The sequence below is a fragment of the Portunus trituberculatus genome, chromosome 49, assembly GCF_017591435.1.
Source record: "Portunus trituberculatus isolate SZX2019 chromosome 49, ASM1759143v1, whole genome shotgun sequence".
Lineage (NCBI taxonomy): Eukaryota > Metazoa > Arthropoda > Malacostraca > Decapoda > Portunidae > Portunus > Portunus trituberculatus.
The window spans coordinates 14,739,267-14,754,374 of NC_059303.1; the positions used below are offsets into that span (position 1 = coordinate 14,739,267).

The 15,108-nt window shown below is 40.7% G+C and overlaps 3 protein-coding genes across 6 annotated transcripts in view; 1 reads left to right on the plus strand and 2 right to left on the minus strand.

Annotated features, from left to right (window-relative positions):
• LOC123499148 (natural resistance-associated macrophage protein 2-like) overlaps positions 1-441 on the minus strand; it is a 33,958-nt gene extending 33,517 nt beyond the window's left edge. For both annotated transcript variants that reach the window (XR_006672892.1, XM_045246816.1), the window contains exon 1: positions 289-441. The gene's annotated coding sequence lies outside the window, so the exon portion shown is untranslated. The remainder of the gene's footprint in view (positions 1-288) is intronic.
• Positions 442-3,302: 2,861 nt separating this feature from the next.
• Positions 3,303-7,617, plus strand: LOC123499263 (proton-coupled folate transporter-like). 2 transcript variants are annotated; one of them, XM_045247060.1, is made up of 5 exons: positions 3,303-4,255; positions 4,421-4,522; positions 5,340-5,477; positions 6,013-6,253; positions 6,622-7,617. In XM_045247060.1, the coding sequence occupies exons 1-5, from the start codon at positions 3,313-3,315 to the stop codon at positions 6,680-6,682; spliced, it is 1,485 nt and encodes a 494-aa protein (XP_045102995.1). In that variant the 5' UTR covers positions 3,303-3,312; the 3' UTR covers positions 6,683-7,617. The 2 variants fall into 2 exon arrangements, with proteins under 2 accessions (XP_045102995.1, XP_045102996.1); XM_045247061.1 differs by lacking the exon at positions 6,622-7,617 and having other exon boundaries at positions 5,951-6,085.
• On the minus strand, positions 7,037-13,705 carry LOC123499266. Of its 2 annotated transcripts, XR_006672943.1 has the most exons (8): positions 12,953-13,705; positions 12,052-12,218; positions 11,512-11,678; positions 11,067-11,140; positions 10,147-10,347; positions 9,923-10,037; positions 9,081-9,183; positions 8,000-8,089 (listed from the first exon to the last, which is right to left on the minus strand). XR_006672943.1 is itself a non-coding variant. In XM_045247065.1 (7 exons), exons 1-7 carry the CDS (start codon positions 12,955-12,957, stop codon positions 7,934-7,936), a joined length of 885 nt encoding a protein of 294 aa, XP_045103000.1. In that variant the 5' UTR covers positions 12,958-13,700; the 3' UTR covers positions 7,037-7,933. The 2 variants fall into 2 exon arrangements, 1 of the variants encoding a protein (XP_045103000.1); XM_045247065.1 differs by lacking the exon at positions 9,081-9,183 and having other exon boundaries at positions 7,037-8,089; positions 12,953-13,700.
• Between the last annotated feature and the right edge of the window lie 1,403 nt (positions 13,706-15,108).

Consider the following 15,108-nt stretch of genomic DNA (forward strand, 5'->3'; position numbering starts at 1 on the left):
TTAAAACCTAACCTAACCAAGGTTAGGTTACCAAGTTGCCCTGTTAAATGACGCTGATAGTCGAGTTAGCAGCGTGATACATTCATATCAAGTCCTCGGATCTGTTGATATCTCATCACCAGATCTCACCACTGATACATTTTCATATCAGAAAATTTGGAAAAATCACTGACAAACGCTAAACACAGCAGTAATGGCTTTCATCACGACTGTTAAGAAAACATCACAATATTCAGATGCAAGATTTTCCAAGACTACACGGCTGGATTTTAGCGAAATGATACTTGCCTTTAGTAACACAGATTTTGGAGGGCTTTCCGTACTACACGTTCATTCTTTTCCTGCAGTGACCGTGGGCAATGGTTGCACAACACACCATGCCATCAGCTGACTCTTCGTTGGCTCTACTCGGTGTGTACATCGCTTAAGACAACAATCCTACTTCCCTTATAGAATATGAGAGGGATTCACAGGGTAACTACGTTGTTTTTAATTTCCTTGTGAATGCTGTCAAAATTCTCTCTCTCTCTCTCTCTCTCTCTCTCTCTCTCTCTCTCTCTCTCTCTCTCTCTCTCTCTCTCTCTCTCTCTCTATATATATATATATATATATATATATATATATATATATATATATATATATATATATATTGGCAGTGACTACTAAGAACACCTAACTTCATAATTGTTTTAGCTAGAGATGATATGTGAAGTTTCCAGTTTAGATTAGGTAAAGGACAGGCCGAGGACGTTCAGTGTAGAAGGAGATGGTATAGTGTTATTGAGGAAGAGGAAATAGTTGTCTAAAAGGTTGTGTCGAGTTGATAAAATGGAAAAATTGAGTTAATGAGACATTGAACAATACTCGGTAAATTAAACTTACTACTCCGTTCCATTCCTAAATTTTTAGAGAGATCAGAAAGCGAATTATGTAGCTTACCTGCATCATCTGATTTGTACTTCTTAAGTAAAGGATTTGTCGTCTATTGAGGACGACGATATATGCCCCCATCAAGGGTATGCATAAACCCTCCGAATGGTCATTTCGGCAAGTGTCTATAAACTGCTTCCTCCTCCATGGGAATCTCTCTCTCTCTCTCTCTCTCTCTCTCTCTCTCTCTCTCTCTCTCTCTCTGCAGTACCGATGATGAGATTATTAAGATAAATGCTTGATGAATGAAATGCGCGCTAAACACTGGCAATAGTTATCAAAGCATGCAGCCTTGAAGTCTTGCATCCCCATATTACTACTACTAGTACTACTACTACTACCACTATTCGTTTCCCTATTCATTAACATTACGGATCTGTGTGACCCGGGCCTGCCAGAGAACTTTTCCCCCAATGCCCCTCTCTCCTCAGTAAGGTCAGGATACAAAACGTAGGTGAGAGAACAGTAAGAGTGATAAGGAAATGATAGTGGCACCTCCATTGTTGTACTGTTAAGATACGCGGTGCCTATAATGTGATGGATGGTGGATATAGGGGGAGGAGAGATGAGAAAAATCCCCTCATGCTGTTGTTACTGGTATTATTATTATTATTATTATTATTATTATTATTATTATTATTATTATTATTATCATTATTGTCATTGTTGTTGTTATTGTTGATGACGTTGTTATTGTTATTATAATTGTTGTTATTTCTTTTATCTATTTAATGAACTTGTTTTTTTGTTTTGGCGTCCGTACAGCCAGTATTCTTGGCATTCCTGCGGGCTGCGGACGGCATTGTCTGTTTTGATAATTTTTTATACACTTGGCGAACAATGGTGAAGCGAGGCAACCTGTGTGAAGAGTCTTGTAACACCGTCCATTGTCAGTCCAACCTCCCACCGCTGCCTGCAGGAGTGACCACAGCCAGCCATACCTTCACACCGCCCCATGCAGGAGTGAGTGCCGCCAGCCATACCTTCACATCTCCCCATGCAGGAGTGAACGCCGCTACTCCAACCTTCACACCGCCCCATGCAGGAGTGAACGCCTCTAGTCCACCCTTCACACCGACCCATGCAGGAGTGAACGCCGCTAGTCCACCCTTCACACCGCCCCATGCAGGAGTGACCACTGCTAGTCCACCCTTCACACCGCCCCATGCAGGAGTGAACGCCGCTAGTCCATCCTTCACACCGCCCCATGCAAGAGTGAACGCCGATAGTCCACCCTTCACACCGCCACATGCAGGAGTGAAAGCTGCTATTCCACCCTTCACACCGCCCCATGCAGGAGTGAACGCCGCTACTCCACCCTTCACACCGCCCCATGCAGGAGTGAACGCTACTACTCCACCCTTCACACCGCCCCATGCAGGAGTGAACGCTGCTAGTCCATCCTTCACACCGCCCCATGCAGGAGTGAACGCCGCTACTCCACCCTTCACATTGCCCCATGCAGGAGTGAACGCTGCTACTCCACCCTTCACACCGCCCCATGCAGAAGTGAAGCTAGTCCATCCTTCACACTGTCCCATGCAGGAGTGAACGCCGTTAGTCCATCCTTCACACCGCCCCATGCAGGAGTGAACGGCGCTAGTCCATCCTTCACACCGCCCCATGCAGGAGTGAACGCTGCTCTTCCACCCTTCACACCGCCCCATTCAGGAGTAAACGCCGCTAGTCCATCCTTCACACTGCCCCATGCAGGAGTGAACGTCGCTAGTCCATCCTTCACATTGCCCCATGCAGGAGTGAACGGCGCTAGTCCATCCTTCACACCGCCCCATGCAAGAGTGAACGCCGCTAGTCCATCCTTCACACTGCCCCATGCAGGAGTGAACGGCGGTATTTTTTATAGTCCATCCTTCACACCGCCCCATGCAGGAGTGAACGCTGCTACTCCACCCTTCATACCGCCCCATGCAGGAGTGAACGCCATTAGTCCATCCTTCACACCACCCCATGCAGGAGTGAACGCCGCTAGTCCATCCTTCACACTGCCCCATGCAGGAGTGAACGGCGCTAGTCCATCCTCCACACCGCCTCATGCAGGAGTGAACGCCTCTACTCCATCCTTCATACCGCCTCATGCAGGAGTGAACGCGCTGCCAGTCCATCCGGCCTCCCACCGCCCCATGCAGGTGTGGCGGCCGCCGCTGGCTTCGTAGTGCTAATTTCCGCTGATTTCTTCTGGCCTCAATTCAGTTAGTACTTTGTATACCAGGAAAGGCGCGGCGTTATGTCTGCCAAAAAACTTTTCACTGTAACAGTTTGAGAGAAACAACGTGAAAGGTGTCAGAAACATATTCCTGTGATATTTTCATTACTGCATTTGATTACTTTTGAAGACATAACTTTCTATCAACAATTTATATAATGGTTCTGGATTGTACGAACGAAGCCAGCCCTCTGCTAGGGCCATCGGGGGTCAAGAGAAGCAGTTCTGCTCTAACGAAAGTTCCGCTGCAGTCACCGCCGCATCGAGCTCGCACGGGACTCTGTCACTATCTTTCATTGGTGACGGTGGAGCCTGCGCTGTTTCTGCTGGCTATGGGTTTTTCCATTGAACTAGTCTTCAAGACCAACATGCTGGTGGACAAGACGTGTTCTATCCAGCTCCAGTACTCATCCGATGTTTGCCACTCCCTGGACTCCGGCAACTACAAAGCACAGCAAGCCTCCGTGCAGAAGCTCACCGCAAACTACAACATGTACTGCCAGATAATAGAGCTGCTGCCTGGCGCCCTGGTTATGCTGCTACTGGGCACGTGGAGCGACACGCGCAGCCGTCGCCTGCCACTGCTGCTCCCTCTGGTTGGCTCCACGCTCAAGTCCCTCGGGCTGTGCTGCAACGCCTACTGGTGGTCCCTACAGCCTTTCTATGTCGCGATGGCCTACATTCCCTTTGGCCTCTCTGGAGGAATGATGGCAACCTTCATGGCCTCCTATGCATACGTGAGCGAGGACTCCGGCGAGCGGGGACGGACCACACGCCTCTCCCTTGCTGGCATGGCATTGTTTGCGGCACTGCCTTTTGGCAACGCTCTTGGAGCAGCACTCTTCTCTCGTGGAGGGTACGTCGCTGTGTTCGGCCTGCAATTCATAGCAAACTTTATTGCTTTCATATATATCGCGATCAGACTCAGGGAAGAAAGACCTAAACAAGTTAGCAGGACTGTTACACAGGAAGGGAAGAGCATAACGCCGCTGAATCACCTACGGCAATCACTGGCTACGGTGTTTTGGCGACGGCCAGCGGGCGGGAGGGCGCGCATCCTGGGCCACATCTGCTGCATCTTCCTCTACATGATAACCTTCGGTGTGTACGGCTGACGCCCTTCACACCCAGAGAGAGAGAGAGAGAGAGAGAGAGAGAGACCTCTGATAGTATCTATTCATTACGACAGGAACACAGGCAGAATACATGCAGACAGCTAGGGTTGATGTGGCTTAAATTATGACAATTTCTTTTCCTTCCTTTCAGGAACAATAAATTTCATGGTGCTGTACACTCGAGCCAAGTTCAAGTGGGATTACAATCAGTTCACGCCATGGATGATCTGCAACTCTTGTGCCAGCATCGTAGGTAAGGGAAAAATGTGATCATGTGTATGAAACAAAGCATGCACTAAATGGATGTATATATGTACTGATCATGGGCGGATCTAGGGGGGCGTAGCGGCTACTTTGGCTTAAGCCCGAATGTTTTCCCAAGAGCCTCGGACTGATCTTGGATCTGAGGAAAAGAGTACTCTTGAGTGTTATGTGCGGCACAGTACACTGAAGTCTTCTCCGTGTCTTTTGTCCGGTTTGAGTTGGTGGTAAGTTAAAGTAAAAAGAAAAGTTGTAGTTTCGGTGTGCGTGGCAAAAAAAATAAAAAAATAAAAATAAATAAATAAATAAATAAACAAAAAAATAAAAATAAATTAGCGTCTGCGTCCTCGGATTGCCTAGAATCCTAGATCCACCCCTGATACTGATTGTCTTATTTATGCTTCCTTTCCTTCCACAACCTCATTGTGAAAGACTACTTCCCTCTCCCATAATATTGTCATTTTGCAAGCACTTTCATAAACTTCATCCATCTCTTAATGGTAAAGTCAAACTATAATGCTGCTTCTGTACTTATTTCCACTTTTCTACGAGTTGAACTCTTTCAAGAGGAAGGTTTCAAGACATCCTATTGTTTTGGATGATCCTTCTTGGGCCCTTCTTGACCTCTCTTTAAGAACTGGCACTCTCAGTGTAGCTTATTTTTTTTTTTCACTTCTTGTTGCCCTTGGCTTGTGCCTCTTACATGAAATAATAAAAAAAAAAAAAAAAAAAACAGAAGAGTAGGGAGTTGCAGCATAAAGGTCCATGTATGCATGTCTGACTCATTAAACTGTGTGTGGGATGAGCAGCGGCTTGTTTGCTGGTGCCACTACTGAGCTTCCGCTGTCACATTGATGACACAATACTGGCCTTCAGTGGGGCGGCCTCCCATGCTTTCTTTGGAGTGTTGATTGGTACAGCGACCGAGCCATGGATCCTCTATTTAGGTAAGATACAGCCAACTTCAATAGTAGTAGTAGTAGTAGTAGTAGTAGTAGTAGTAGTAGTAGTAGTAGTAGTAGTAGTAGTAGTAGTAGTAGTAGCAGCAGCAGCAGCAGTAGCAGTAGTATTCACTGGTCAACTCTGGAACTCCTTACCTGCTTCTATATTTCCCCCTTCTTATGATTTTAATTCTTTCGATAGGGAAATCTCAAGACACCTCTTGTTTTACTTAATCCCTTTTGCTCTTTGGGAAGTGGCACCTGTTTTTTTTTTTCTTGGTCAGCTCCTCTTGCATTAAAAAGTAGGTATACATAGCGGGTATGCTTGTGTTAGTAATAGAAGAGGAGCAACAAAAAAGTAGCAGCATCATTGGTTTAACACACTTTTGTTACATTTATCTCCACTGGAATGTTAAAGGAATGAGAGCTTTGTGTGTTTTCACCAAGGCCAAACTCATTGTATTTCCTCAATATTGCAGCCACTCAACAAGCCTGCAAGGACAGAATAAGACTCATTTCCTTTTCCCCTGTGTGGTGGTAGCGGTGGTCCTATCAGCAGGGGGAGGCATCACCATCTCCTGTTCCCGTGGTGCTCTCTCCAAATTGGTGGCGCCAGATGAACTGGGTGCTGTGTTCTCTGTGGTGGGCATTCTAGAATCACTGGCACCCATCATCAGTTCATTGGTCAATACTCCTATCTATAATGTGACTCTAGATGTATTCCCTGGCACTGTGTTCCTCATCAGTGCTGGCCTCACTCTGGTCATCTGCTGCATCTACACGTAAGATTATGGAGCAGTCTTGTTGAATATGAGCTCTCAATGTGAAGTACATATCTGTCAGTGTACATTAACTTTCTTAAAGTTGATACATTTCTTACAGGAAAATATGTGGCACTTAAAATGGCTTTATAGACAAAAACTTAACAGCAAATAATAAAAGTTACTGTTATCCTATGAATATAAGATAAGAAGAAATATTCCTCAAAAAGCTTTACAAACTTGTGATCATAAACATTATAATTTAGTAAAAGTATGGAAGATGTGCACACACCATGCCAACTGCTGAGTAGAACAAGTGCAGTAAAAAAAAAAAAAAATAAATAAATAATATTATTAAAGACGCATAGTAACGCCAAGTATCTTTACAGATGGCTGGCGACTGCTTTCCCGGTCCCACCCAGCACTGTTTCTAAAGGGGAACGAGGCTGAAGAAGCACCTGTGCGTGTGCACCCCCAACAGCATGGTACTTGGAATGTGTCTTTGTAAATAGATTGAGTCTCTATAGTGACTCATTTAGAATACTTGCTTTTAGGATGTATCGTGTTACATAAACTGTTGGTGTCCTCTTTCATAATATAAAAGCAGATAGTGGACATGAGTGTGGCATATGAGAGTGCATGAGTACAGCCTCCATTGGCATGTGGAGGCAGTGTTGAGATGTATGCTAGAAATTATGTTAATTTATTAAGGGGAGGTTTATCATGAAAAATGGCTGTATGTATTTTATCTCTACACACCAACAAAATTTTTTAGTCTGAAATAGGAAGTTAGAAGAAATTATATTTTTTAAGGTATTTCATTTTATTAATAAAATTACAAATATGTATATTTTTTAGGATCTACTGGGAAAATGTTTAAGGAAAATGTCTAACTTACTGTATTATGATTTAATGAGCTTGCAATGGTTTCTAAGTGTGAGCAGCATAACTGTTGAGAAAATAAACTCCTTCAATAATAATTTAAAAAAAGAATATGTGAAATAAAATATAGTCAAGTAAAAGATAGAATGTAGAGATTCAACTAATGCACCTCACTAACATTATCAGCTTTAACAATTAATTATGTAAGTCATACAGGAATTAATTGTTAAAGAAAAAAGAGATAAAAGAAATCTGTTTTATTTTTTAGAGACAGTTGTAGCTTCTACCTCAAATAGGCTTACCTTCCCCATTTCCTCCACTGATGTATTATAATTGTCCACTGTGAGATGGAATGATGTAGCTACATGTCTTGGAGAGATAAATGACAACACTAGAAAAAGGCACATTTCTATATCTTCTAAAATCAAAATGATACAATTATATAAATTGGAAATTTCTATAGCTTTCTCCAAAAATATAAATAAAACAATAATTACATAAAATGGAGAGATGAATAACAAAACCAGTATTCCAATATACTTCCAGGTAAATTTTCATAACCTTTTCCATAAAAAACTAATATATATATATATATATATATATATATATATATATATATATATATATATATATATATATATATATATATATATATATATATATATATATATATATACTATTCATACACTGAGCTTAGAAATCTAGGCAGAATATGTATATGTCTATTCCATTCATCCAAACATAAAAATCAAGAGTATAACTAAAATAAAATCATTAAAATGCTATTTCTTCAGGAGCAATCTGCATAAAGAAGATAAATTAGGAGGTCTGTTCCCTACGTGGCTTGCTGGCACTTAGCATTTCCTTCAGTGTGCCTATATTTTCTTTTTCTTGAATCTTAGATATCTTGGCCATGAGAGCATTCTGCTTGACGATGTCTTCAGTTATCACTGCCGAGTCACATAACTCCAAAACCTGAGAAAAGAAATGGTGCATCACACACCAGATACACCACCACCAAAACTTGTAACACACTTGCTCTAGTCTAATTGCTACATTATTCTAGTTAACTATCAATTTATACATCTAATACTATGTTGCTTGTCTAATTTTGACTCCAGAATCTTTCTTGGACCAGAACAACTGACATCATCACCATCATTTTGAATGATTCAATACAGTAAGCCCCACATGAGTTATCCAAAATATCTGAGTTACCTCAGGAATTTTTCTTCACATTTTGCACACCTGTTATCACTAACTGTTGATATGATCTGTGTAATGTATTACATAAATAGGTACTACATACATGGTGCACACACACACACACACACACACACACACACACTGAAAATATATCTTTTATGTGAACGAAAGCTGAGGGAGACACTGCATCAGGGTTGCTGTCAGCTGTGTACAGATTGATCCTGGCGTTAGTAGTGCTGCAGCACAAGAGCTGTTTTGCGTCTCATAACAGTTCAGACAACTCAAATGACATGGATGATGTAAGACCTATCAGTATATCAGCCTAGTGGCTTAACAGTACTCAATCAAAAGGCAAAAAATGCCTACCTGTGCCATCAGGATAGAACATAAATAAACAAATAAATCCCTTTAAGTGTCTGACTTATCTGGTATCCAGCTTACTCACATCCGACTTAACCAGGGTTTACCGCGCTGATGTTTTTTTCTATTCTTATTCTACTGCACTGACAGACAATTCTGGTTTAACACTTAACTAGAGGCCTATTTTATGAAGGTTCAGATAGTTGGCCACTGCCCAGAGTGGTGCAGGCAGATTCTCAGAGACACCCTTATAGAAGTTCATGCTGCCTTCCAGAACTCCCTGATGCAACTGGTGCAATTGGTCACAGGCAGACTTGACAGTAGACATGTGGGCATTCCTCAGCCATCCAATGATGTCTGATAGTTTGTCATTTTCTGGCACAACTCAAACTCAACTCACTGAGATTACTATGTTCCGAGTGCTGACTGCTCAGCTACCATGAATGTAGGACTTGTTTGCTACTGGTGGCTCACTGGGCTGCTTTCTCTACACTCCATTACAACTACATGAAACAGAATGAGGGGTGGAGATAGCACTAATATTCTGGTATACATCACAGCAAGCAAGGGCAATATCTGGCATGACCACATAGGCAGCAGGAGACATCCCAAGGTTATGGTAATAGGGATTGAGTTGTTGGTAATGTTGGGTGAGACATGCAATAAGTTTGTGTTACATTCAGCAATACTAACAGCTTCATCATTCCTCTTACCCAAATCTTGTGGGCATTTCTTGCTCTGTTGTATGATTATGCTAGGCACTGCCCTCACTTTTGTGGTGACATGTACCAAAATTCTTAGCTTCACTTCACATCTGATGCCATTTCGTTATGTTCTGTTCAATGTTGATTGTTCTTATATAATTTTTGGCTAATTATTGAGCTTTCTAAGACTGTTACCATGTAGGTTAGGTTATTATCATTATTTTTTAATTTGCCAGAAAAGCTTGCCTTATCATTCAGTTGCTTGATGGTTAGAGCCAAGTTACAATCCTACTATAATTTTGTTTTATAAAGTATTATTTTGCTATGTAGGCCCTTATTTTGAATGTGGCCAGCTGTGTTATGCCTAAGCTAAGGTGCAATACAGTGGTTCATGACCATTCCCTTCCTTCGGGGATAAGACTGTGAATGATGTGTGTGCAAGTGTAGTGCTTTGTTTGGGCCATCCTATGTTGGATTGCCAGCTTGGTACATAGATACATATAAATGTCTCCTGTCACACATATAACTAGAAATTCACCTGTATATAATACTCATAAGCACCCCACTGGAATCCACAAGCTGATATGAGACCCTGAATCATCACCACCAGTAGCTGTATCTTGCCCTCTCTTTCTTTTGCCTTGTTCTGCATCCTGTTGAGAGAATATAACTTAAGTATGTGATGGTAAATACATTGAATAACAACTTTTCTTAAACAAGTAGCCTGATAGTACAAGACTCAACAAATGAACTCCTACTTACTGGGTCAGCATTTTGTTCTTTTCTCCTGCTTGCATGAATCTGTCTTGCAATGCCTCCCATTTTGATCTTATTTTCTTGAGGATGGATGAGTACTTGAGGTGGAGGTGAAGGATCTCCTTGTTCAAATTTGCCATTTCTTCCTGTACAGTGGTAAGCTCTTTGTATGACTGCAGGTTGCTGCCACAGTGAGCCAAAAGCATCCTGCCAATCACACTAATATAAGTATAAAATACATTGTGTCCCATAAATATTACATATCTTGAATAATAAATTACAGGTCAAATGTTACTTTTCAGTATGATTGATCTTTGCTACATTGAACTGCAGGCACATGATGTCTGATGGTTATACTGAGGTGATGAACTAAGGGCTAGTGATACCTACTACCTAGTTATTGTTGTAGTCTTAGTGAGGTCACGTTGAAAGTATTTTGTCATGATGTTGCATAAAAAACAGATCAATGATAATACTCACTGTTATGGAGGTAGGGAGCAATCAAAATATGGCAAAAATCAGAGTAAAGATTACAACTATGCTAAAATTATTATTGATGCGACATAAAACTATCTGAATGGCTACATGTGGGATAAAGTGTTAAAAACCAAGCAGCATTATATTGATCTGAGTGTCCAACAATATCACTCATTATATACTAGAGTGACAAAACCATCAAGGCTCAACAAAGATCACTCAGGCTTTGGAAGTCATTGTGGTCTAACTGATAATGTATCAAGAGTTGAATTTACTGAGTATGTCCTGACAGGAGCTCAATCTCTACCAAAAGACTCTTGTGAGTAGTTTATCCTAGCATCAGAAAATGCTTCCACTTGAATTTATAGCAAGAAATCATCGAAAAAATACACTATGTAATATGATAAAAAAAAGTGTGAATGATGGCAGCAGACAGGCAGGCACCTCACCCTCTTTCAGTTAAATTATCCATTGTCTCGTCTGCATTCACCTTCTGCAGGCCATTTCGAACGGCATCTTGCATCTTAAAGAAAGAGACTTTGATCATATTTCATCTCCATTCTGGTTATAATATAATTTCAAATTAAGAAGCCCCATTCTTTATAGCTCTCCATTAATGCGATCCCTGAAGACAGTGTATATAATATTGCAAATGTACACATGAACATTACAACAAAATCTCACGATCTGGGATTTCCTTGTATTAGAAACTTAAATATATGATTATTAGACTGTAACTGCAGCATTATGATCTCCATATATAGTTGGTCTCAATAAGAGAGGAAAAAAAAAATAAATAAATAAAATAAATAAATAAATAAAAAAAAAAAAATAAATAAAAAATAAGGATATTGTAATCAGCTTAACTCTTAACAACATGTCTTATTTCAGTGCCTGGAACTTGAAAGCTGCTGTCTGCATTGCATTTTTCACTATTCTGTGGTTCATGAGAGCAGTCTGCCGATCTTCAATATCTTGGTAGAGCTGGTCCTTCTGGCTGTCAAGTGATGGACCATAGTCATCTTCTGCATCCTCTTCTGGACACTGTTGCTCCTTCCTAGCTGTGGAATAAGGAATAGTTTCAGGACAACAGCTGCTGTACATCGTAGGAAATCATTTAGCTTTAATCAGAGAATGCAATAGATACCAGTCATTTAATGGTTAACCTCTTTAATACTGAGATCGATTTTTACCATGAATTTTTGGGTATGATTAGACAATTTTCATTACATTAGGAAGGGTCTATGGAGGTCAAAAGATTATTGGCCAAGTCTTTAGTTACTATTATAATCTCAAGATATGTTTCTGAAGCTGTATAAAATCGCCAAATAGTAACCAGAATAAATATGAAAACGAGGCTTGTTACTGAAGGGGTTAAAACCACAATGTATTCTACAATATGGAAGTTGAATTAGACAAGCTACGGATGCTAACCATGTATCATAGAGGCCAGGATCTGCTCCTTCTGACTGGCTAGTGAACACATGATATCCAGCTGTGGGAGGAGCTTCTGCTTCTCCTGAGTGACGATGCGCTGCAAGGCTGACTCCAGATGCTCCTCTAGCTTCACTTTGGTCTCTGTCTTCATTTCACTGTCCTTGCTGTGTGAGTGAGGGAACAATCATTCCTATTCATTACAAGTTTTTATCATTCAAAAGCTGCCTTGTGTAGGCTCAGAAGCTGTCAGAGGAGGAGGAGGAGGAGGAGGAGGAGGAGGAGGAGGAGGAGGAGAAGGAGAAGAAGGAGAAGAAGAAGAAGAAGAAGAAGAAGAAGAAGGAGAAGGAGGAGGAGGAGTTGCCTTACATAGGTTCAGGTTTGGGTTAGGTTACAAGTGTTTCCTTACATCACACTACATTAGGTTTAGTTAGTTCAAATTAGCAGTCTATTATGGATTTGTAACTGATCACAGCAGCAGGGTGGTTGAGAAGGAGAGGAGCCCCCCCCACCCTCATGCTAGCTTACGTTAGGCCATGTTAGGTTACATTAGGTTTCATTAAGGGTTAGGTTTTGTTAGTTTGAATTTGACTTAATCAGCATTACAGGGATTTTTTTTTTTCAATTCAACCAAATTTGGCCTCTTAAGACTCTTATGGAATTGCTGAATTTGGTTTATTTTGGCTTCCTGCACCCGAAACTCCCACTTTCTCTGCAGGTTGCCAAGTCTGTTGGTGTTAGGGAAGGGGCTGGTGGTGAAAGGGAAGACCGTATTCTCAGGTTCCACCGAAATCACACTTGGAATTGTAACATTGTCCTTAAAACAGCGTCAAATACCGCAGACTCAAATAATCATCGTGTTTTTCTCTCTCTCTCTCGGTAAGATAATTCCAAATCTCACCTCATCTTGGCTGGATGAGATGTAAGTTAGCAGATAAGACTATCGGCTCGTGTGTAGTTCCCAGCTTCTCCTCGGCTGCAATAAGGTACAGGGTTCCTCTGCGGCCGTGTGTTGACTCCCGCGGGCTTGTTGCTGTTGACTGGGGACTTAAGGGCTGCTTAGACAGAATTACATGAGCCCCAACGATCCAATCTCCCGCGGGCTTCTTGTTGATTTGGGGCTTAAGGATGCTTGGCTAGAAGGACATGAATACCAATGATCCAGTCTCCCGCGGGCTTGTTGTTGTTGGTAATGCCTGCTTACACAGAATTACATGAGCCCTAAATGTTGTTGTTACCCTAAATCTCCCGCGGGCTTCAAAACTCAAACCTGCGCGTAAACAAACATTTGGGATGGACAGTCTCGGCAATCCGTAAGATACTGTTTTACTAAAGTTCCAATAGTAACTGTGTGACACCGTCTAGAGTGGCTCCTGGGTCTCGATTTGAATGGTGTCGTAAGGATTGCGTTGTTTTCAGATATTGGAGGAAACCGTAAGCTATCCTTGTAATGAGCGTGATCATCAAGTATCATTCACATCAAATGAATTGCGTTATCAATAAGCTACAATGTGTTTTAAATCCAGGAGCCATTTTAGAGTTGACACATTATAGTTACCGTAATTTAATGCAGTAACCTTTTGTTTTGGGAAGTTAATGCTAGTTTCTGGTCACACGAATCCAGCCGAATTTTACCACCAAATTCGGCATTGTGTTTTGATCGCACCGAAGCCGAACTGTATATAATCTAACCACAACAAAGTTCAAACCACATTGCTCCTCACTCCTTTAAGCCAGTCAGTCCTCCTTAGTTGGACTGAGGACTGAGGACTCCTCAGTCCTCAGTCCTCAGTCCAACAAGCCAACAAGATCTTTGAGCGACTGTATCACTGTAGATTGTATTCTTTTATTAGTAAGCATAACATCTTGTATAAATATCAGTTTGGCTTTAGAAAGGGGTATGGCACTAACTTATCATTAATTACATTAGTTGATAAAATTGTTAATGCGTTAGAAAATGGTAAATACATGTTAGGGATCTTCTTAGACTTTAGCAAAGCCTTTGATACCATTAATCATGCAATTTTGTTAAAGAAAATGTATAAAATTGGAATCAGGGAGTTGCTCACGACTGGATTGCAAGCTACCTCACTAGTAGATCTCAATATGTTTCATATAATGATGTTAGCTCCTCTACCATTAGTGTTACCTGTGGTGTACCCCAGGGATCAATATTAGGCCCCCTATTGTTTCTACTGTATGTAAACGACATTGCCAATGTTTCAACCTCGCTCACCCCTATACTTTTTGCCGACGATACCAACATTTTCTTAGAGGGTAACCACATTAATGATATGATCATTAAAATAAATAGGGAAATGCTAAGAATAATGGATTGGATAAATGCAAATAAACTGTCACTAAACATAGATAAAACCAAATACATTATATTCCATACTAAGGGTAGAAAATTTTCATTAAATCATAATGTAAACCTAAACAATAAAGTAATTGAAAGGGTTAATTCCATAAAATTCTTAGGTGTTATAGTCGACTCCACATTGTCTTGGTCTGAACATACTAAATTAGTAAAAAACAAAATTGCTAAAGGTGTAGGAATACTTACAAAAGTAAAGAAACTTTTAGATAAATCAACACTTGTCACAATCTATAATAGTTTTATCTATCCCTATTTGTTATATGGAATTGAAGTATGGGGAACAGTTAGCAGATGTCACTTTGATACTGTCTTTAAGTTGCAAAAAAGCCATCAGAATTATTGCTTCTGCTAGTTACAGAGAGCACACCAAACCATTATTCTTATCTCACCAAATATTACCCCTTGAAAAGATTTATGTATTTGCTATAAGTAAATTAATGTATAAATTTAGTAACAACAGTTTACCCTTAATATTTAATGATATGATTATTAGAAACACACAGGTTCATTCTCATTCAACAAGGCATAACCAAGAAATACATGTACCACAATGTAGAACAACTTTATTTCAAAATACTTTCAGATATAAAGGAGCAATTATATGGAACCATGTGTCCAAATCTATCCCTTATGATTGTAAATTATCAACTTTCAAGCATAAACTTAAGACTTTTCTA

Excerpts from the sequence above, each read along its gene's own strand:
- LOC123499263 (XM_045247060.1), top strand. The coding sequence starts at position 3,313 with ATGGTTCTGGATTGTACGAACGAAGCCAGCCCTCTGCTAGGGCCATCG. Across the intron at positions 4,523-5,339 it reads CTCTTGTGCCAGCATCGTAG|CGGCTTGTTTGCTGGTGCCA; the intron begins GTAAGGGAAAAA and ends TGGGATGAGCAG. Across the intron at positions 5,478-6,012 it reads GCCATGGATCCTCTATTTAG|CGGTGGTCCTATCAGCAGGG; the intron begins GTAAGATACAGC and ends GTGTGGTGGTAG.
- LOC123499266 (XM_045247065.1), bottom strand. Across the intron at positions 11,679-12,051 it reads CCTGGCCTCTATGATACATG|CTAGGAAGGAGCAACAGTGT; the intron begins GTTAGCATCCGT and ends CTTATTCCACAG. Across the intron at positions 10,038-10,146 it reads AAGAACAAAATGCTGACCCA|GATGCAGAACAAGGCAAAAG; the intron begins GTAAGTAGGAGT and ends TTCTCTCAACAG.